The sequence below is a fragment of the Bison bison genome, unplaced genomic scaffold, assembly GCF_000754665.1.
Source record: "Bison bison bison isolate TAMUID 2011002044 unplaced genomic scaffold, Bison_UMD1.0 scf7180017864498, whole genome shotgun sequence".
Classification (NCBI taxonomy): Eukaryota; Metazoa; Chordata; class Mammalia; order Artiodactyla; family Bovidae; genus Bison; species Bison bison.
The window spans coordinates 6,185,740-6,207,719 of record NW_011495057.1 but is presented as its reverse complement, the minus strand read 5'-3'; the positions used below and the strand labels follow the sequence as shown (position 1 = coordinate 6,207,719).

Here is a 21,980-nt window from a genome sequence, read left to right as displayed (position 1 = left end):
TACAGTCTTCCTTTGCATTCTTTCTCAGCCTGAAATCCTGAAAAGAAATCCCTCTTGGCACACCCCCAGATTCCCCCGGGCAAGATCCAGTGCCCCAGGCCACCCTCTAACACAGGGCCCTATTAGCCCACGGTACCACCAAAGTGTGGGTCGCCCGCTCTGGACTGAGAGGGTTGGAGCGGGCTTTGAAGAGGCATCCCTGAGTAAAGCTGAGTTGTCAAATATTGCCGGCGACTCAGCCAGAGGGGCATGTGTGTCACTCAAAGATGCTGACACGGACAAATCTGATCTGGGTCTGGCAGATGCTTAGCCAAATAGGACAAATGGAATGTGTCCTGCCAGAGTCACTGCTGCCGTCACAGTCGGCGTGGCTGTTGCCAGGGCTCACGTAGCTTCGGACTACTAGGCAGCGGATGGCGAGGAAACAGGGCCTTGACTGCTTCCTGGGACAGGGCTCTTACCTGTGCTAAAACCCTGTGTGCCTTAAACAGGTTCAGTGAAGAGGCTCTGTTTCTTCAGTTGAAAAGCGGAAGTGGAAGATTCTCCTGGCAGTAGGGGGTGGTGTGTGCAATGGGTCTGCACATAGCAGGCACTTAATAAACAGCAGACACTGTGATCATCTGCCCCTCTATCTAGGAAATACTTTCAAAGCCCATACATTCAGCTAGCATCTCCACCAGCCAACACTTCCCGAATCTGTACACCCAGCTTTGGAGTCCCGATACTGACAGATTTCCCAAGGCACCTCCAACTCCAGAGGCCTGAACTTGAAGATAGTTGAAGTACCCACCACACCCACACCCCAGCCTCCCATAACTCTCTGCTTCTGTGTCCTCTCTCTGGGAGATGGGAATCCATTCTCTCTACTTCCTTTACCGCCACTCTCCCAGTCTGATCAGTTTCCTAAATTGGCCCCAAATAATTCCTTCTTCTTCATTTTGACCCCATTGTTTGAATTCTCCTAAGAATTCCTGATGGACAGTCTCAGTTGTCTTCTAGACGATCCCCTTTCTCCAGGCATGCCTTCTTGCCGCTGCTGTTTACAGAATACTCATTCTAAGTCCCTGCCTTCAAAAATCCCTGTCACCTACATGGCAAAGTCTAGATTCTATATGGGCCCAAGGCCTTCCTGGGATGACTCCAACCCGCTTGCCTCTCCTCCTATCTGAATCTGGTCCCCCAAGAGTCCCCCTGATGGTACCTTCCCATCCTGGCTGGTCCACCTGTCAGCTTCCCAGTCATCCTCCTAGACTCTCAGGCATCCACCTCCTCTGAGATTTGCCCCACAAAACAGCTCTTGAGAAAAATTGAGTACTATTTTCTTTGTTCCCCAAATGCCCTATGCATCCTTTCATTATGGCAATTGTCACAACTTTTTCACAAGCTGCTTTTTTTAATCAACCCAGTTAAACTTTGGCTTCCTCACAGGACTATAAATTTTATCTCCTTCATCCATTTCTACAATGCCAAGAACAACATACAGCAGAAGTTCAATGTGTATCAAATGAATGCTCAAAATCCTTGAGCACATAGTTTCCATCAGCCTCACAATAGCAGATAAAGTATTGCAGAACTGAAACTCATGACAGCATAAAGCCAATGTAAGTTAGTTGCCTGAAAAACGGAAAGTACAGGAATGATATTGCTTTTGCTTCCATTGAATCAAAACATATGTTTATGCAAAATACTATTCCAGATACTTATGGCAATAATACAGATTTATAAGAATGTACTCTGTATAATTTTATGTGGAAGCCTGGATGAGAGGGGAGTTTGGGGGAGAAGGGATACATGTATATGTATGGCTGAGTTGCTCTGCTGAGCACCGGGAACTATCACAGCATTGTTAATCAACTATACTCCAATATAAAATAAATTTTAAAAGGACAAAGTAAGGCAAAAGTAGTTCCTATGGCTGATTCACGTTGTTATATGGCAGAAACCAACACAATATTGTAAAGCAATTATCCTCCAATTAAAAATAAATTTTTAAAAAAGCAGTTCAATCACATAATAGAATGTCCATATATTCAGGAAAGTGACTTAGAAAATGTAATATGAAAAATCTAAAATAAAAAGGCACTAGTGGGAATGGGTGCAAACAGAAAGGAGAGGTAAAAAAATTAGACTGTACTCTGACCTTTAATAAACTTAAATAAATTGGAAAGCTAGTCACCTAAATAACCAACTATAACAACCAACGGCTGCTGGTGCTGCTGCTAAGTCGCTTCAGTCGTGTCCGACTCTGTGCGACCCCATAGACGGCAGCCACCAGGCTCCCCTGTCCCTGGGATTCTCCAGGCAAGAAACAAAAAGTGCTAAACAGAGGACCCGACTCACAGACTGAGCAGACTTATCTTAGTACCCTGCACTCACATTTCTGCTCTCCCAGCCTCCGACAGCTTCCTGCTGGAGCCTTTGCCACTGTGGCAATATATTAATTAAGTGTGTAATTATCTGATTTTTTTTTCCTATAAGGATATCAGCTCCACAGGGTCAAGGACCACATTTGTCTTCTCCACCACTGCATCACTGTCATCTAGCACAGTGCCTGATGTATAGTAGGGGTTCCATGACTTTGAGAGGGAAAGAGGAAGAGCAATTAATTTAAATGTTGGAGATCAGAGAAGACTTCATAGAGGTACAGTAGACCTTAAAAATTAAGGAGAGTGAGGCTTTCACATTTACTGCAGAGTTCACGTATATTCCACAATTTTTGTTCCACTTCTTTTAATACTCTTTTTTTCATCTGTGGTTACATGTCTTTCAGCTAATTTTACAGTAATATCCACTCTTTAAAGGCACACTTGGAAAACCCTAGCTTTATGTCAGAGTTTACAATTTAGCTGTGTCTGAAAAGAGTTTCTCCAGTGAGACGATCAAATCTCAGTGTAGGCTGGAATAAAGTTATTTTCCTTACAGGTGGTACAGACTAAGTGCTGAAGTTGTTTCAAAGAGAGTGGAATCCCTCTCTAGAGACCTGGGTGGTTTTAATGAGGAAAGTGGGACTTTCAGCTTAGGAGATTCAGAAAGTCCCAATAAAGGGGGAGAGCATGGATAGGGGATGCTGAGAGACTGCTAGTAAAGGACAGAACACATCAGGAAAGGAGCAGACCACTAAGTGAGCAGAGATCCAGTGGTGACAGGCTGCCAATGCCAACTAAGGAAATAAGACTTTTATTTATATGTTGGTGTGTGCTCAGTCCCTCAGTCATGTATGATTCTTTTGCAACCCCATGGACTGTAGCCCACCAGGCTCCTCTGTCCATGAGATTTCCCAAACAAGAATACTAGAGTGGGTTGCCATTTCCTACCCCATATCTGTAGTTGAACCAGTTCCAGATTTTAAGGGATGAAAAATAAAATATTTTAAGAAGACTAATTTGGCAGTAATTTTCAGGAAAACCAATTAGGAGGCTACTAAAGAATATCTCCAATTAAGAAATAATAAGTACAAAAGAAAAGTTTTTTTGAAATACTTTATGAGATGTAAATTAACCAATTTACTTTCTGATTGTCAAAGCATCTCTCAGATTCTGTCAGTGGGGACCAGAATGTACTAGAACCATTTCAGAAATAGAAGATAGTGCAGGAGGAGCTAATTTGGGGAGGAACAGGATAAGTTTGACTTTATATGCATTTGCTTCAGGGACAGTCTGAACCAAGTGCCCTGAAGGAAAATGGGAATGTAAGTTTCCTCTTATTATTACTGTTACTGTTGTTATTATCACCATCATGATGGAAATTCATTGGTTTAAGCCTCCAATTTAAAATTCCATTAACCTTGGGACTTCCTCGTGGTCCAGTGGTTAAGAATCCACCTTCTAATGCAGGGTACTCAGGTTCAGTCTCTGGTTGGGCAATTCGAATTCCAATTGCTGCAGGGAAACTAAGCCTGCAAACCACAGTGAAGACCCAGCCAAAAAAAAAAAAAAATACTATTAACCTTTCTGTTAGTGGTCCAAACCCCTCAGTCTTTGCTGTGATTTAAAGGCAAGTAGAGTGAGGCAGGGCAGGGGTGGGAGGAGAGAGGAGGGATGTCACAAGATCCTAGTAATTGTTTTTATAAAGGTGAGTGATAGTGAAATGAGGCGTTGCTGGGAGAGGGTCTCATGTCCATTCACCCAGAAGCCTCATGGGGTGCCTGGAGTGAAACCTTTGTTCATACCTTGATTTGATCAGAGCTAAGGAAACAGATTGATACTCAGTAAACCAGTAGGAGACTGAAGTCAATATGAGCACTGAAATTTTCCCTTGTGCAGTCATCTCCCCAGCCATACTGGTGATTGGAAAGTGTCTGGAGAAATACAGACCTCCAGCAAAGGGAAGTGGGTATCTGTGAAGGGTATTTCAACTGGTCCATGTTAGGGCCGACATGACACCTTGCCTACAGTAAAGCATTTACCTCTGCTTACTGAAATACTCGCATTTGGCATATTTGGGAATCTCTCTCTCCTGAATGGTATGAGATGAACTCTTTTTTTTTTCTCACCTTCCACTGCTATGCTCCAGTACAGTGGACCCCAACTGCCATTATTGCTTGTGTAGGGCTTCTCAGGTGGCAGTACTGGTAAAGAACCAGTAGTCTTCTGAAGACTGTAAGAGACAAGGGTTCGATCCCTAGGTTGGAAAGATCCCCTGGAGGAGGGCGTGGCAACCCACTCTAGTATGCTTGCCTGGAGAATCCCATGGAGATAGGAGACTGGCAGGCTACGATCCATAGAGTCACACAGAGTTGGAAATGACTGAAGCGACTTAGCAGGAAAGCACACCTGTATGTAGAGTAAATTAGAATCAAGAGCCTCCTCCCCAGATTCTGTTTCAGGGCGTCACAGTGAGGCCTGGGAGTCCAGATGGCTGGCCAGCCGCCAGGAGTTCCCAGGCAGTACTGAGTGACTTTGAACCAATCTGATCTGGCAGGCCGGTAAGGGTCCCACCTCCACACCTACTTTAGCATGAGCAGCTCTCCTTGTGCCTCTTTTATTTGTTTTCTCTTCTGCCAAAGATTTGTTTGAATACAGATTTTCGGCCCCTTAACAAGAATCAGTCAATTATTTATCTAAGTTAACCTTGATCTTCTGATTAGCTCTGGTTTTCTTCAACAAGGTCAAAAAATGACTCCTTAGAAGCCCATTGTTAAATTATAATCACATTTACTCATTCAACAATTATTTATTGGTCATCTATGCATCAGGTAACATGCTAGATACCAGTGATCCAACAAAGAACAAGAAAGATGAGACTTCTGCAGTCATATTCTAGGGCAAGAGAGATGGATGGGGTGGAAATAGCATAGGAGTAAGTAAAATCATTTCATATCATGATAAGTAGTATGAGAAAAATAAGCAGGGTTCAGTGAGAGAAAATCTCAGAGAGGAACACAAATTAAACAAGGTGTACAAGGAACACCTCCCTACAGAGATGACTTCTGAGAGTCACCAGGCGTGCTGGCTGCTAAGAGCTTGAATAAGATAGTGATAAGTGTTCCTAGAATTGCAGAACTGGAAGCCCTGATGAACTAACTGGATGGTTAGATGCCAGGGGTCAGAGACGTGATGGAGGTGGTGCAGACTCTGGCAATAGCAAGGTCCATGTAAAGTGGAGACGCTTCTGTGAAAGGCGAGATGGTCAAGGAGCAGAGAGTTTATTGGGTGTCGGAGTCACTACACATGATGACAAAGTGGGGATGAAGAAGCAGAGTCTGAGCCTGGAGCTGAAGTCTTCAGTGCACGAAGTGGAAAGGTCAGTGGAAAAAGCAGGTGACCAGATAGGGAGAGGAAAAGGGGGTGGAGCAGGACCCAGGTGCTTCCCAGAAGCAGGAGGGCAGGCTGGGGGCGTGTCCTGGAAGCTACAAGAAAGGACAAGCAAACAGCTCCCCATCTTCTGGCCTGAGAGACAAGTGGCATAAAGAAGTGAAGTTTCATCTACTTGAAAAAGTGCAAGAGTCATCAGAAAAAGTCATGGAAAGCAAACATTCCAGAAGTCCCTGAAGAATAAAGGGAAATCTGATGACCACAAGCAGAAGGTCCAGAGGGCGATCAGAGGGCTGATTTCATTTTTGTTTTTGTTAATGGGGCAGGGAGAGAATTAATTGGGCCATCTGTAGACACACAAATTACAGCCTGGATAATAATGGACAACTGGGGAGCCTTGAAATTCACTAGGTCACTGGGATGAAATACTATTACAACAATGATGAATAGTAAAACAATAATAAGAGCGATTATTGCTTATCGTTGGAGTTGAAGCAGTAGTAGCAGAAATGTAGCAGCAGTTTGATCTCAGGGCTATGCTCAGTACTTCCCGTGCCACTGTGAATGACCCTGTGATCTTTCAGACTGTTACCAAAAGTGGGGACTGACTGCTCGATACTCAAATGCCATTAAAGAGGCCAGGCTGATGGAAAGGAAAGTTTGCTTTATTTTGGATGCTGGGAACAGGGACTGGGGGGTGGGCAGGTGTCTGTCCAAAGGTCGACCGCCCCCCTCCAAGACAATCAGGTGGCAAGAACTTTTATAGATGGGGGGAATATATGCAGAAACAGCATAGTCAGCTTTGACAGTCATCTTGAAACTGGTCATCAATGGTCTGACTAGCGTCATCTTGATTGTTTTAGGTACAGTTAATCTTCAGTTCCAGGGTCAGGTTGTTTCCAATTCCTTGAGGCCAGTTCTCAGAATTGTGGCAGCTTACATCATGGCTGCAGTCTGGTCATCATGTGGTTGACTTCTTCACTTCAGTGAAACCCTACTGAAACTGGGGGTTTCAGTATCTATAAGACAGCTCACAGGTTATGGCTCAGAATATTATCTGTAGCCCTTGAAAGTGAAAGTCGCTCAGTCGTGTCCAACTCTTTGCAACCCCAAGGACTGTACAGTCCATGGAATCCTCCAGGCCAGAATACTGGAGTGGGTAGCCTTTCCCTTCTCCAGGGCATCTTCCCAACCCAAGGATCAAACCCAGGTCTCCCGCATTGCAGGCGGATTCTTTACTAGCTGAGCCACAAGGGAAACCCAAGAATACTGGAGTGGGTACCCTATCCCTTCTCCAGCAGATCTTCCTGACCCAGGAATCGAACCAGGGTCTCCTGCATTGCAGAAGGATTCTTTACCAATTGTGCTATCAGGGAAGCCCAAACAATACTTTTAGTTCCCATATCAGGGGTCGAACCCAGGCTGCCTGGGTAGCCCTTGAGGAGGATCTAAAAGTCCTTGGCTTTGCTTACTGACTAAACTATTATTGCTTGGTCACCTTTGACTGTTTTCTTTTCCTTCTTCATGTTCTTACTTCTCTGATTAAACTTACTTGTTGGCAAAAATTTTTTCCACAGACAAAAGGCCAGCAGAGGACATGGGAGGCAAGGACCATGGGGTCGTGCTCCATTTCAAAACCTCAAGTCAACTTTTATGTTATAGTGAAAACTTTGTGGACTACAAGTTGTTGATCAGGGTAAAGAGGGACTCAAATCTTTCAGGTCACCCTGGCAGTCTCTGAGAAGATGGCAGACAAATGCTTTTAGAGTTGAAACTCCACATAGTTGGTTCAGTGGTGTGGTGGGTCTTGGCAACTGTTTTATGGAGTTCCATAAGTTGGTGTATGGTGGTCAGGGCTTACTCAGTCAACCTTCTTCCACCAGAAAGAAGCATATCTCCTTGAAGCTCAGCCAATGGAAGGACTGTGATGCCTGGAGGTGGCTCCCATATACAGTGCTTCATTCCTCTGCTCTTTTGCTCCATTTGCTGGAAAATTCCTAATCATCCTTGAAGACCTAATCTGCCAAGTCATACATTTCCTTCCTCCATGTAACAAATAATTACTAGAGACTATAGACTGTTCTTGACCTGAGAACAAAATGCTAAATCCATCTATATCAGTAGCTGTCTCCCTCTAGGTATATATACACAAGTCTGCTAGGAAACTTTCCTCACCACTCCCTCCTCCCCCTAGGCTGGTAGTCCCATGCTTTAGTCCCCCAACACATCATTTTTTTCATTCATCTTTCTAATACCCTGCTGACAACCCCACGTGTATAGCTTCAGTTCAGTCTCCTCAGCCATCCTTTTCTAGTCCAAGTGAGATCATGTTACTTCTTTGCTCAGAACTCTCCAAAGCCTCTGTAGTTTACCCAGGGTAAAAGTCAAGGTTCTTAAAATTTGTGTCACTATCAGAGGAAGCCACCTTGTAAACCCTGTCTCCCAAGACTTCTTTTATCAAGTCACTTCTGAGAGTTGTAGGAAGGATATATTCAGATGAAGAACAGACGGTAAGTGGGCTGAACCATCCCACCAAGAGAACTAAATTCTTATCCTACTTTTGATACAGTTTTGTATCACAGGACATCGAGTAGACATTTCTGGATTCCCTAGTCTTTCTTCATTTAGGAAAGAGGGAAGGTCTCATACATGAATGGAACTGTATGATACTATGAAATTATTGTGATAAATGAATTTTAGAAAAATAAAACATTTTCCAAAGGGAAAAAATTATATATCAGTTTTTGCAAGTGCCTGGAAAACTGAAGTGGCCGTTAGACTTTTTTAATTGGCCTTGCTATATTCTGCACATTATAGAATGTCCCCCCCCAAAAAAATAACAAAAATCTCAATCCAAATGCAGCTACATTTTGTATCTACATTCAGATGCACTAAGTCAATGCTTGAAGGTCACACACTTCAATGGCTCAAGAATCATTGACCTACAAAATGATGGAGTTATATTTTATTGCATTACAGGCAAAGTTAAGATAGAAAATTCAGGGCTTTTTCCTTTCTATCTTGTGTATACTTTTTCTGCATTTTGTAAGATTGTATGAGGGTTTCTCTGGTGGCTCAGCAGTAAAGAATCCGTCTGCAATGCAGGAGACACAAAGAGATGCAGGTTTGATCCCTTAGTCAGCAAGATCCCCTGGAGGAGTAAATGGCAACCCACTCCAGTATTCTAGCCTGAAGAATCCCATGGACAGAGGAGCCTGGCAGGCTACAGTCCTTAGGTTCACAAAGAGTTGGACACAACAGAAGTGACTTAAGACTCATACATGCACAAGATTATATAATTGACAGCCACGGATACAAAGATGGTACAAAAATAATAACAAACTTACTGTGACCATAGATTCAAATCAATAACCAGTAGTTTGAGGACTTCCCCTGGTGATCCAGTGGTTAAGCATTCACCGTGCAGTGCAGAGGATGCAGGTTCAATCCCCAGTCAGGGAACTAATATCTCACATGCCATGGGGAGACTAAGTCCATGCCGCATCTACTGAGCCTGCATGATGGAACAAGGTCCTCCATGCTGCAACTGAAACCTGTCACAGCCAAATAAATACATTCTAAACAACTAATAGTTTTATCCCAATAATGTACAGATAATTGTGCATGAGAAAATCTATTAAAGTAATACACCACATGAATATTAAATGAATAACATAATAATAACCCAAATAAATACACTGTACAATATGAAGCTTTGGTTCAAAGCGATGCCCGGATACCATTTTTCCTTGTTACATTTTCTATTAAGAAGCTTATGAACCATATATTCTTCATGCTTTGCTAAACTGTTCTGGCAGCTTACATGAAATGTGACCCCCTGGATAGCATTTTAAAACAATAATGTTAAGCTCCTTATCAATATACCCATATTTGTGAATGTTCTTTCAACATTTCTCATTCTCTATTTTAACAGAACCCCAAGTCCCACATGCTCAAGGATCCCAAGGATAAACTGGCAAATCTACTCAACTCCAAGAGCCCTACTAGGGTCTTCACGGAGACCAACCACTCCCAAGGAGAGGCTCCAGCTTTGAGCAGGAACCCAGGGTCACCAACAATTCAGTTGATTGAAAAACAGCAAGGGACAAAGATCCTCTTCAGGAAGTTCAGCGAAACGAATTGGTCGGTAGACATTCAGCCTTTAAATAAAAGCTTAGTCACAGACAGCAAATGGAAGAGAATTGATGCAACTCAAGAAAAACGTAGGTCTTTCCTTCAGGAATTTTGCAAGAAATATGGTGGGGTGAGTCGTCCTCAATCCCACGTTTTTCACATGGTCTCCAGGATCTACGTAGAGGATAAACACAAGATCTTGTATTGTGAAGTACCCAAGGCTGGCTGCTCCAACTGGAAGAGAATTCTGATGGTGCTCAACGGCTTGGCCCCCTCTGCGTACAACATCTCCCATGATGCTGTTCACTACGGGAAGCACTTGAAAAAGCTAGACAGCTTTGACTTAAAGGGGATTTATAGTCGTTTAAACACCTATACCAAAGCTGTGTTTGTTCGTGATCCCATGGAAAGATTAGTGTCAGCATTTAGGGACAAATTTGAACACCCCAATAGTTATTACCATCCAGTATTTGGAAAGGCAATTATAAAGAAATATCGGCCGAATGCCTGTGAAGAAGCATTAAATAATGGATCTGGAGTCAAGTTCAGAGAGTTCATCCATTATTTGCTGGACTCGCATCGTCCAGTAGGAATGGACATTCACTGGGAAAAGGTCAGCAAACTCTGCTATCCCTGTTTGATCCACTACGATTTTGTAGGGAAATTTGAAACTTTGGAAGAAGACGCCAATTACTTTTTACAGCTGATCGGAGCTCCAAAGGAACTGAAATTTCCCAACTTTAAAGACAGGCACTCTTCTGATAAAAGAACCAACGCTCAGGTGGTGGGACAGTATTTAAAGGATCTGACTAGAACTGAGAGACAGTTAATCTATGACTTTTATTACTTGGACTATTTGATGTTTAATTATACAACTCCATTTTTGTAGTCTGCTTTCTTTTTCTAAAACTCTGTATTGACTTTATGCCGATGGCCTCAAATCAGCTAGCTGTAACTTTCCTATAATTCTCTGTATGAAAAAAATTTAACTAAGTGCAGTTGTCTTGATTGAATGAAGATTTTTACCAAATAGTATGAAACCAATTGGCACAAAGTTATAGGAAAATTACCTAACAGAGACATGTAAACAACTTCAGTTACTCTAGAATGTTTGGAAAAGAGCTGCTTTTGCATTATGGATTATATTATAGAAGCAATAACCCAGCCAGCTGCTACATAAGCTACAACTGCCTCTTTCAAGGGTAGGAAAAACGATCGAGAATAGCATGAGTGTATGTCTCCATCCTGGAATCTGTTGTCTAAAGCGCATGGAGATATTTTTAGCAGTCTGTGGCATATGAATCAAACACTGGATAGTTTTCTTACACCCCTGGAAATGTTTCCATCAACTGTAATGATAAATCAATTCTGAAATGGCATTTTGGACCAGAATGTTTTACTTAAATTGGAAGGCATTATGTGATTTACAATATGAGAATATAGCAGAAAAACCAGATGAGGCAATGGCTTTTTATATTCGACAGCCAATAAAAAATGCACAACATGCTAAGATCAAAGCAACAAAAGCAACCTTCCTCTTCCAGAAAAACTTAAGGGAACTGATTCTGTTTTCTTTTGAGCCCTTTTGCAGAGACAAAATGAATGGCATCACTAAAGGTCTTCCCTTTTGAAGCCCGAGATGGAGAAGTTTAACCTTCATCAGATACAAATGTGCTCCTTATTCTGGTTTAATTGGGCAGAAGAGAAATTGTTTCAGGATGGAATAATCATCAAAAACAAAAGTTGCCACTCTGAATATAGATCTCAAATGATAATAAAGTTTTATAAGAATAGCATCAAAAACAAAAGTTGCCACTCTGAATATAGACCTCAAAAAATAACAAAGTTTTATAAGAATATTACTTGAATCAAAGCATCATGTGCATAGCTTTAGATGGGAATGTACTCTAAGAATAGCTTTTGTCTAATTATTCAGCTTGGGAATGATTTTTTAAAAACTAATATACCACTTCAAAGATAGATTACGTTCTACAGAATAAACAGGAGAGCCCCTAGAAACGTTTTTTTAATAGGCTTATGCATAAACAAAATATTTTTCTTTTCAAGTTTATTCTCTAACAGAATCAAATACTATTGTATTCAAATAGTCAGAGTCTTAGGAAAATAAGACTGTGTGTCACCCCTGTGAAAAGCTGTAATGCATTTTGGAAATTTTTTTCCAAGAGACCCTGAACTGGTAGATGCACTTGGATGGGAAATCTAATTGGCCGACAATTACACAGAGTTAAGCAAACCACACATTCAAACCCTGTTTAAACACTTTTCTTGAATACATTCCTCTCCCCCAACTATCTTTCTTGTCAGTAAATATTGAGCAATGTCTCTCAAAGAAAAGGAGGTATTAATATTTGAATATTAATAGACCAACATAGCTACACTCATGCTTATTTCATTTTGACTTTCCATTTCATGGCTGAGTTTTCATGAATTGATTCCCTCTTAACACTCGCTTGCCCCATTCCATCTGTCTCCTGAGGAGAGGGGAACTGCAATGGGCCGCCAGATCGTAAGTACTAAACCTTCTAAAACCCAACTTTTACTACTTTTCCACTCCATTTACTCTTGCCTCTAAACCATGCACTTAAGCTGTGCTCTCTGTCTTTGAGGAGTTTTACTCGAGTCATCTAAATGGTATCATTTAGATTTTGCTATACCGTGTAGAGAGGATTCCCAGTCACTTAGAGACATTGAGCTTAGCTTTTTATGGAGGAAAAGAGCGAAAGAATAGAAAATATGCCAAGAAGCCTAACATTTTATGCCTAAACTACACAAAACTTGTTTTACATGGGTTTGATATAAAGGGGAGAGGCAGTTTTCTCAAAGTTACTCTTGAAACCATATAAAGAACAAAAAACCTTTCTGTTCATAACTTGGAAAGAAGGTGGAAATGAGGATCCTGTCTCTTATTAGCATCTCTAATGCACTTGAAACTATGGAATATACTCTGTGTATATACACACAATCATATAATATACATATGCAATCATATATATATGCACAATCATTTATGTGTGTGTGTGTGTATATATATATATATATATATATATATATATGATTGTTTGGCATTGGTGGTAGAGCAGAGGGGTGAAAGGAAGAAAATGATGCACAGTGCTCTGTATCAAAGCTCTTCTGAGAATTCCCTGGTAGTCCAGTGGGTAGGACTCCACGCTTCCACTGCAGGGGACGTGGGTTCAATGCCTGGTTGGGGAGCTGGATCCCCCACGCCAAGAGGTATGGCCAAAAAAAAAAGTTGTTATGCTGTAAAAGTTCCTTTCCTGGCCCTTTCTATAGAGCCTCTGTAACCATTAGAGGCCCCGTAGACATTCTTTTCTTCAGTGGACTCTCTGATGCCAGCTGGCATCTTGTGTGGTTGAGTTCCTGGGGCCATGTGTGTTATTATGAAGGAAGAACATTTTTATGTACCTGTTCTTCCTTCTAAATGACATCTTTTTGTGTTAGGGTCAAAGAAGCTGCCATAATCCTGGGATTTTAAATACACTTCCCATTTGTGTTTGTGTGCGTGTTAGTTGCTCAGTTGAGTCCGACTCTTTGCGACCCCATGAATCGCAGCACGCCAGGCCTCCCTGTCCATCACCAACTCCTGGAGTTCAGTCAGACTCACGTCCATCGAGTCAGTGATGCCATCCAGCCATCTCATCCTCTGTCGTCCCCTTCTCCTCCTGCCCCCAGTCCCTCCCAGCATCAGGGTCTTTTCCAATGATCAACTCTTCACATGAGGTGGCCAAAGTACTGGAGTTTCAGCTTTAGCATCATTCCTTCCAAAGAAATCCCAGGGCTGATCTCCTTCAGAATGGACTGGTTGGATCTCCTTGCAGTCCCATTTATCTCCCCTGAATTGCTGTATCTCTCAAACCAGCTTATGTTCACCTTTGTCATATCTGCCTGTGTAAAAATGCCAAATGTGAGCATCGCTGCTGCATTGGACACTCACCATTTCTTGGATGTAGTTTCCTACAGGCAAGTGACCAAATCTGGACTCATCTTCCAGATGTCCAATGTTCCCATGCGAACATTAGCATGCTTTAGGTGTAATTGTTAGTCCTCTAATTAAACCCTAAGGATCTTATTTATTTTTATAGGCAGCAGTAACACAGGCCCCTTCACTCTGTTATTCTCCTGTCTGGAATTACTCTTAGGGTAACAAGTGGGCAATTACACCCAGAATCACAGTTATTTAACCTGGTAAACTACCTATGCTGCTGCTAAGTTGCTTCAGTCGTGTCCGACTCTGTGTGACCCCATAGACGGAAGCCCACCAGGCTCCCCCGTCCCTGGGATTCTCCAGGCAAGAACACGAGTGGGTTGCCATTTCCTTCTCCAATGCATGAAAGTGAAAAGTGAAAGGGAAGTCGCTCAGTCGTGTCCGACTCTTAGTGACCCCATGGACTTCAGCCTACCAGGTTCCTCCATCCATGGGATTTTCCAGGCAAGAGTACTGGAGTGGGGTGCCATTGCCTTCTCCGAAACTACCTATGGATGGGCATTATTGATGTGACTGTGCCCAGAAACTGCCACCAACTTCAATGGAGATGTACACACAGGACACCCAACACTCTGACACTCAACTTGTTATTGAACTTCACAGTCTATAACTATCCAGCAATTCAAGAACTAGTTGTACATCATTTATAATTACAGAGTGCAAAAAAAGACTTATACTTTTTCAGGAATAATTATTCTTCAAAAAGGTGTTATCTCCCAAACACTGTGTATTAGTGTTTAGCTGCAGGGAATTTATAAGCAGACACAGAGAATTTCTGAATACTAGACTTCTCTTTGAAAAGATCGCTTGCTGAATTAGTAGAAGTTGGAATTAATAGGCTGGGTTACGGTAAACATCTCCCTACTCTGAATGCTCATCTGGCCCCTTGGGGCATCTTTAAAACTCTAGGTCTTATAGAATATGGTGAAGCAGAAATTTTTGCCCCTGGCTAACATCCCCAAAATGTTCTGATATTTGAAGAATGGTTGACCAAGGCATTTAATGGTAGATAGGTAGCGCTAGCGGTAAAGAACCCACCTACCAATGCAGGAGACTGGGAGTTCAGTCCCTTGGTCGGGAAGATTTCCTGGAGGACATGGCTACCCACTCCAGTATTCTTGAGAATCGCATGGACAGAGGAGCCTGGCAGACTGTGGTTCATAGGGTCACAAAGAATCAGACATGACTGAAGTGACTTAGCATGCATGCAACCACCTCAGACCAGGGCTAACATAATTTAGTCCTACTGTTAGAATTGTACCGTTAGGGTCTCAATCTTAATCATAATTGTTAATAATAATATTCATAATCATAGCTAATAGTTATTCAATACTTAAGTGCTTTTCATGCATTAACTTAATCTCCATAGTCAATCTAAGTTGTGCTGTGCTTAGTCGTTCAGTCATGTCTGACTCTTTGCAACTCCATGGACTAGCCTGCCAGGCTCCTCTGTTCATGGGGATTCTCCAGGCAAGAATGCTAGAGTGTGTTGCCATACCTTCCTCCAGGGGATCTTCCCAACCCAGGGATCAAACCCAGGTCCCCCGCCTTGCAGGCAGATTCTTTACCATCTTTGCCACCAGGGAAGCCCAAGAATATTGGAGTGGGTAGCCTATTCCTTCTCTAGGGGAGCTTCCTGACCCAGGAATTAAACCAGGGTCTCCTGCATTGCAGGCAGATTCTTTACCAGCTGAGCTACCTATCTAATATAGATGTTGTTATATGCACCCCCTTCCCATATATAATAAAGGAAACTAAAATAGGGTATGCTTTAAAGAGGCATGACTGGTAATTAGGTAGGGTGAGAGAATGATTTCAACCAGAAAATACCACTACCAAACACTCTTCTTAAAATAGTAGACAGTAAGTCGCCTACATACAGCTTTCAAGTGTGAATTTTCAAAACTCCAAACGTGCATTCTATCAACATCAGGCATGAGTGAAATTGCTGTTTGCCCTCCATTTCCTGTTGTTGACGACCCTTCAGCTCTACCATCTCCCACCTCCTCCCTCTCCCCCAGTCAGTAACTCTTCTTGCTTGTTCACTCAATGCCAGCCCCTGTATGTCAGCTGTTGTACTGTACTACTATACTTTTCAAAGTACTGTACTGTAAGATTAAAAATGATTTATTTTTGTGTTTATGTTTCATGTATTACTTATGTGAAAAGTATTATAAACCTATAGTACAGTACTATGTAGCCGATTGATTGTGTTCTCTTACCTATATTCAGAACAGCCAAAGGCAAGAAATATATATTGGCACCCAGAAACTTTTTTGACATTTCAAATCAGCTTATTTCTTTATTCCTAAGTTAAGCTAACAGATTCAAAGATTTTATAAAAATTTAGGCTTCCTATCCCTCCCTTTTTTTATTCCTAGCTGATCATGAGTCACAATGTTTTATAAAGAGGGGGGGAAAAAAGTCCTTGAAACAAATTTAGCCTAACACAAACAAAATGTAATTTTGACATGAAAATCCAAACAGCTCCAGAAGTAGGTAAGGTCAAAGGGAATATAGTCCAAGAGGGAGGGAATTCAGCCAATTTTACATAGGTCGGCACTTGATGGCCTTTGAAGATGGCCTTGCTCAGCAAGTCGGTCAAGTGAAAGTTCCACAACTACTGTTAAAAACTGATCAGCGATGCTGGTCTCTTTCCTGAGTGCCTATCCCCAGACACTAGTTTGGTAGTTGTGTGTGTACGCTTCAGTGCTCAGTCACGTGTGACTCCTTACAACCCTACGGACCTGCCAGGCTCCTCTGTCCGTGGGATTTTTCAGGCAAGTATACTGGAATGGGTTGCAATTGTCCTCCTCCAGGGGATCTTCCCAACCCAGGGATGGAACCCATGACTCCTATATTTCCTGCATTGCAGGTGGATTCTTCACCTGCTGGGCCATTCTGATTGCCTATCCCCAAAAATAGTTTAGCTTCGATAACCCTAAACTGACTCAGGAAGACTGTACAAAAGAACAGAGGAGCAGTTTGACTTAAACCAACTGAAAACCACCATGAAAAAGTCAAGTTAAATAAGTGCTCAGCTAGATGAAGGTAGACTTTCCCTGGGTCTGTGGGGCACTCTACCTGAGGAAGTCCAGCTCTCAGTTCAGCAGAAGGCTATTGTCCCGCATCATTAAACTCTCAGAATTGCCTCAGTGCTCCCATCTTGGTTCTTCACCAGGATCTTATTCTTCCAGGTAAATTTCTTCAAATCCACTTAAAGTCAACATGTTAGTCGTTCAGTCGTGTCCAACTTTTTGCAACCCCGTGGACTGTAGCCTGCCAGGCTCCTCTATCCATGGGACTCTCCAGGCAAGAATACTGGAGCAGGTAGCCATTCTCTTCTCCAGAGAATCTTCCCTACCCAGGGATTGAACCCGATCCTCCCACATTGCAGGCAGATTCTTTACTGCCTGAGCCACCAGAGAATCCCATTCTTTTCACATCTCTAAGCCTCTGCTCAGGTCTTCCCCTCTATTTGAAATACTCTCTCTCTCTCTCTCTCTGGGCATTTATTTCATATTCACTCACCAAGGAATCTTTTTAGATTATTCAGTTTTCAAATCTTATCTCTTTATGAGCACTCTTATCAACAGAAAAAGAACGATTTTCTCCTGATATGCATCAGATTCTTATTTTACCAATGAATGCAGGTATTCCTTCCCTTTTTGTTTTTTGCCTCATTAATTTGTTCACTTGCTATATCCCTCTTTATATGCATACAGAGTCTCTGTCGTCATTGGTATGTGTCTTAGTCTTCCAAGAGTGTGTCTGTTTAATTCACTTCACATAGTTTCCAGCAAAGCGCTGCATGGAAAGAGCTCCTTTAATAAATGTTTTTGTGATGTCGTGTAAAGGTTCACCTACCGCTTCTCTTAGTGTTTAATGTGTACATTTCTGCCTTACAAGTTTCAGTTATCTGTAGGACCAATGGATTAAAGAGAAGGGTCCAGAGTTGGGCAACTGGGGGAAGCGACCCAAGCCACATGCCTTTTCTATGCTAACAGTCACATCCTAACATAAAGTATAGCTGTGCATACAGCAGTCTTGTACATTTCTAAGATTATATATTTATGAAGTTTTGCAGAGGAAATTTTGAAAAAAAAATGTATGATGTTGGTCAATATAAGAGCCATTTACAGCCATTTACTGGATAGCAGACCCTGGAAAAATATGTACATTAACTTAACTATGCGATTCTCTGGTGGTTCAGATGGTAAAGAATCTGCCTGCAATGCAGGACACCCAGGCTCGATCCATGGGTGGGGAAGATCCCCTGAAGGGCAGCATGGCAACCCATTCTAGTATTCTCGCCTGGAGAATCCCATGGACAGAGGAGCCTGGCAGGCTACAGTCCATGGGGTCAAAGAGTCAGACACGACTGAGCAACTAACACCTTCACTTTAACTACATGAAGAGTATGTTCATCCATCCCCTCAAATATGAAAAATAGGTGTTATCCCACTCATCCTGTTGTAAATGAGGAAACTGAGAGTCACAGGGGATTAATGACTGGCCCCAGAGCCAGCTTCCCACCACGATCTGGCTCACTTGCTAAGACCACATACTGACCACCTCCAGTCCAGATCCGGCCACAGATATGTTTGGTTTGACCTACAGTGCATTTGATTTAATATTTGAATTAGCTGCAACATTTTAAAATTGGGACTTTTTCATCAATGGTAGGTAATTTCTGTTGCCCTGCAGCCTACCTGCCTGCCTGAAAACATGCAGAATCCAGGTCAGTCCTTTTGACAAACCTGGAGGTCTCTCTTGCTCATGCTTACGACCCAACCATCATCACTCACTTACCTCACCTGACCGACCCCTAAGTGTCCCACTTTTTAACCCCTGCTTGAAAATGTGTGTTCTTTTGTCCACTAAGCTTCCAAAGGAATTTCTGAACGTTTTCTTTGTCTATAGTTGTGCTTTGCACTCTGGGAGGCCATCATATTCTGGATTTCCTTATCCTCACTCAAAATGCTGTCTGTCCTTTGGTCTTCTACACAGTGGGATGACCAAACAATATTTCATTGTTCAAATAAACTACTTTTGATTGACAACAAGATGTTGGGAGAAGTCCAGTGCCTTTCTTTGGCATCCTTCTGTATTAACCACTGGGTCCCCCTGGCCACAGCAGTCCTTCCCATCCCCTTCAGAAATGAGTCATTCTCCCATGTCCCCAGAAGCTGGGCATCTAGGGACAAAAAGTGGCTCACACTGATGCGCCCAGACTGTCAGTCCCTGACCTTCCTGCAAAAATTCCTCCTATTTTGAAAAAATCTGGCAACCTATTTAGTGTGTGCACGCATGCATTCTCCGTGACTCAGTCAGTCGTGTCCGACTCTTTGTGACCCCGTGGACTGTAGCCCGCCAAGCTCTTCTGTCCATGGGGATTCTCCAGGCAAGAATACTGGAGTGGGTTGACATGACCTCCTCCTGGGGATCTTCCCAACTCAGGGATCAAACCCAGGTCTCCTGCACTGCACACCCAGAATGCATTAAATCAGAATCTCCTGAAATTCACTTGGAAAATTTTTTAACAATCTCCTGGGATCAGCCTTATATACAGCAAAGTTGGAGCACCACTTATATGTGTGTGATTCTTTTTTTCATATCCTGATTGATTACAGGTGATAATAAAGTCTGCTTCTTTCATTGCGCTGCTCTGTTGAAAAGTTTAAAACTCTCTACTGAGAGACGCATCAGCAGGTGTTGGTACCGAAGTCCGGCATGGGATTGTGACCAGCGCTGAAGCAGAAACTTGGCATCCAAGGCTGCCAACTGCAAGAACTAGAGCTGAAATGAGTGAGTTATGGGGACAGCCTGGCACTGCCCAGACTTTTGAAGGCTTTCAGGATCAAATGGGGAGATGGAAATTTTCTCCTTTTGAGACAAAAAAGACAAATGTGTACTGAGGGCAGTTTTGGCAACTCAACTTCACACTGACCTATGCAAAGGCACTCTGAGTTTCTCCAATAAAAACTAAAAAGCCTCTTTCAAATCAACCTAAGATAATAGAAAATGGAAAATGTTTGCTATTTATGTTATTAGTTTGAAAGCAAGTGCCTCGGGAAATTTTTTGCAATTTAACTTAAATGGTTAAGAATGTACATTTCATGACTTCGTTAAAGCATGTCGCTCCTTTCCTCTCTGTGAGGTTGAACCACATGACATTGTCAACATCTGACCATTTCTGACGTACAATCCTAGCCTTTTAATGTTCCCACTATGAGTTCTACTGCTCCCTATGCAATTCTAGTCACACTAGCATTAGAAACTGCCCCTAGAAAAATCCCCACCCCCCACCACTCTTCTCTTTTCTTTTTTTCTCTATTTTTCTCTTTTAATTCTTAATTGTGGTGAAATACACATAATCTAAAATTTACCATCTTAATCATTTTTAAGTGGCATTAAGTATATCCAGTTGTTATACAACCATCACAACCATCTGTCCAGAATTTTGTTCCTCTTGCAAAGTTGAAACCTCCTACCCATTAGTATTTAAATAACTCCCTCTCCCCTTCCCCAGCCCCTGGTATCCACATTCTACTTTCTGTCTCTCTGAATTTGACTACTCTGTGAAAGCGTTAGTTGCTTAGTCATATCCGGCTCCATGGACTGTAGCCTGCCAGGTTCCTCTGTCCATGGGATTCTCCAGGCAAGAATACTGGAGTGGTGCTGGGAAAACTGGTCAACCACCTGTAAAAGAATGAAACTAGAACACTTTCTAACACCATACACAAAAATAATCAAAATGGATTAAAGATCTAAACGTCAGACCAGAAACTACAAAACTCCTAGAGGAAAACATAGGCAAAACCCTCTCTGACATAAATCAAAGCAAGATCCTCTATGACACAGCTCCCAGAGTAATGGAAATAAAAGCAAAAATAAACAAATGGGACCTAATTAAACTTAAAAGCTTTTGCACAACGAAGGAAACTATAAGCAAAGTGAAAAGACAGCCTTCAGAATGGGAGAAAATAATAGCAAACAAAGCAACTGACAAAGAATTAATCTCAAAAATATACAAGCAGCTCATGCAGCTCAATACCAGAAAAACAAATGACCCAATCAAAAAGTGGCCAAAGAACCAAACAGACATTTCTCCAAAGAAGACATACAGATGGCTAACAAACACATGAAAAGATGCTCAACATCATTCATTATCAGAGAAATGCAAATCAAACCACAATGAGGTACCATTTCAGGCCAATCAGAATGGCTGCGATCCAAAAGTCTACTAACAATAAATGCCGGAGATGTTGTGGAGAAAAGGGAACCCTCTTACACTGTTGGTGGGAATGCAAACTAGTACGGCCACTATGGAGAACAGTGTGGAGATTCCTTAAAAAACTAGAAATAGAACTGCCATACAACCCAGCAGTCCCATTGCTGGGCATACACACCAAGGAAACCAGAATTAAAAGAAACACGTGTATCTCAATGTTCATCACAGCACTGTTTATAATAGCCAGGACATGAAAGCAACCTAGATGTCCATCGGCACATGAATGGATAAGAAAGCTGTGGTACATATACACAATGGAATATTACTCAGCTATTAAAAAGAACACATTTGAATCAGTTCTAATGAGGTGGATGAAACTGGAGCCTATTATACAGAGTGAAGTAAGTCAGAAAGAAAAACACCAATACAGTATATTAATACATATATATGGAGTTTAGAAAGATGGTAACAATGACTCTATTTCCAAGACAGCAAAATAGACACAGATATAAAGAACAGACTTTTGGACTCTGTGGGAGAAGGTGAGGGTGAGATGATTTGAGAGAAAAGCATTGAAACATGTATATTCAGATCAGATCAGATCAGTCACTCAGTTGTGTCTGACTCTTTGTGACCCCATGAATCACAGCACGCCAGGCCTCCTGGTCCATCACCAACTCCCGGAGTTCACTCAGACTCACATCCATCGAGTCAGTGATGCCATCCAGCCATCTCATCCTCTGTCGTCCCCTTCTCCTCTTGCCCCCAATCCCTCCCAGCATCAGAGTCTTTTCCAATGAGTCAACTCTTCACATGAGGTGGCCAAAGTACTGGA

The 21,980-nt window shown here is 42.2% G+C and overlaps 2 protein-coding genes across 3 annotated transcripts in view; both read left to right on the top strand.

Moving 5' to 3' along the window:
- Positions 1–11,498, top strand: part of CHST9 (carbohydrate (N-acetylgalactosamine 4-0) sulfotransferase 9) — a 280,265-nt gene extending 268,767 nt beyond the window's left edge. For both annotated transcript variants that reach the window (XM_010828955.1, XM_010828954.1), the window contains one exon: positions 9,688–11,498. In XM_010828955.1, coding sequence (XP_010827257.1) covers positions 9,688–10,776 — 1,089 coding nt within the window. In that variant the 3' untranslated portion in view covers positions 10,777–11,498. The remainder of the gene's footprint in view (positions 1–9,687) is intronic.
- Positions 11,499–12,260: 762 nt separating this feature from the next.
- Positions 12,261–21,980, top strand: part of AQP4 (aquaporin 4) — a 60,809-nt gene continuing 51,089 nt past the window's right edge. Inside the window, exon 1 of the mRNA XM_010828950.1 lies at positions 12,261–12,414. The gene's annotated coding sequence lies outside the window, so the exon portion shown is untranslated. The remainder of the gene's footprint in view (positions 12,415–21,980) is intronic.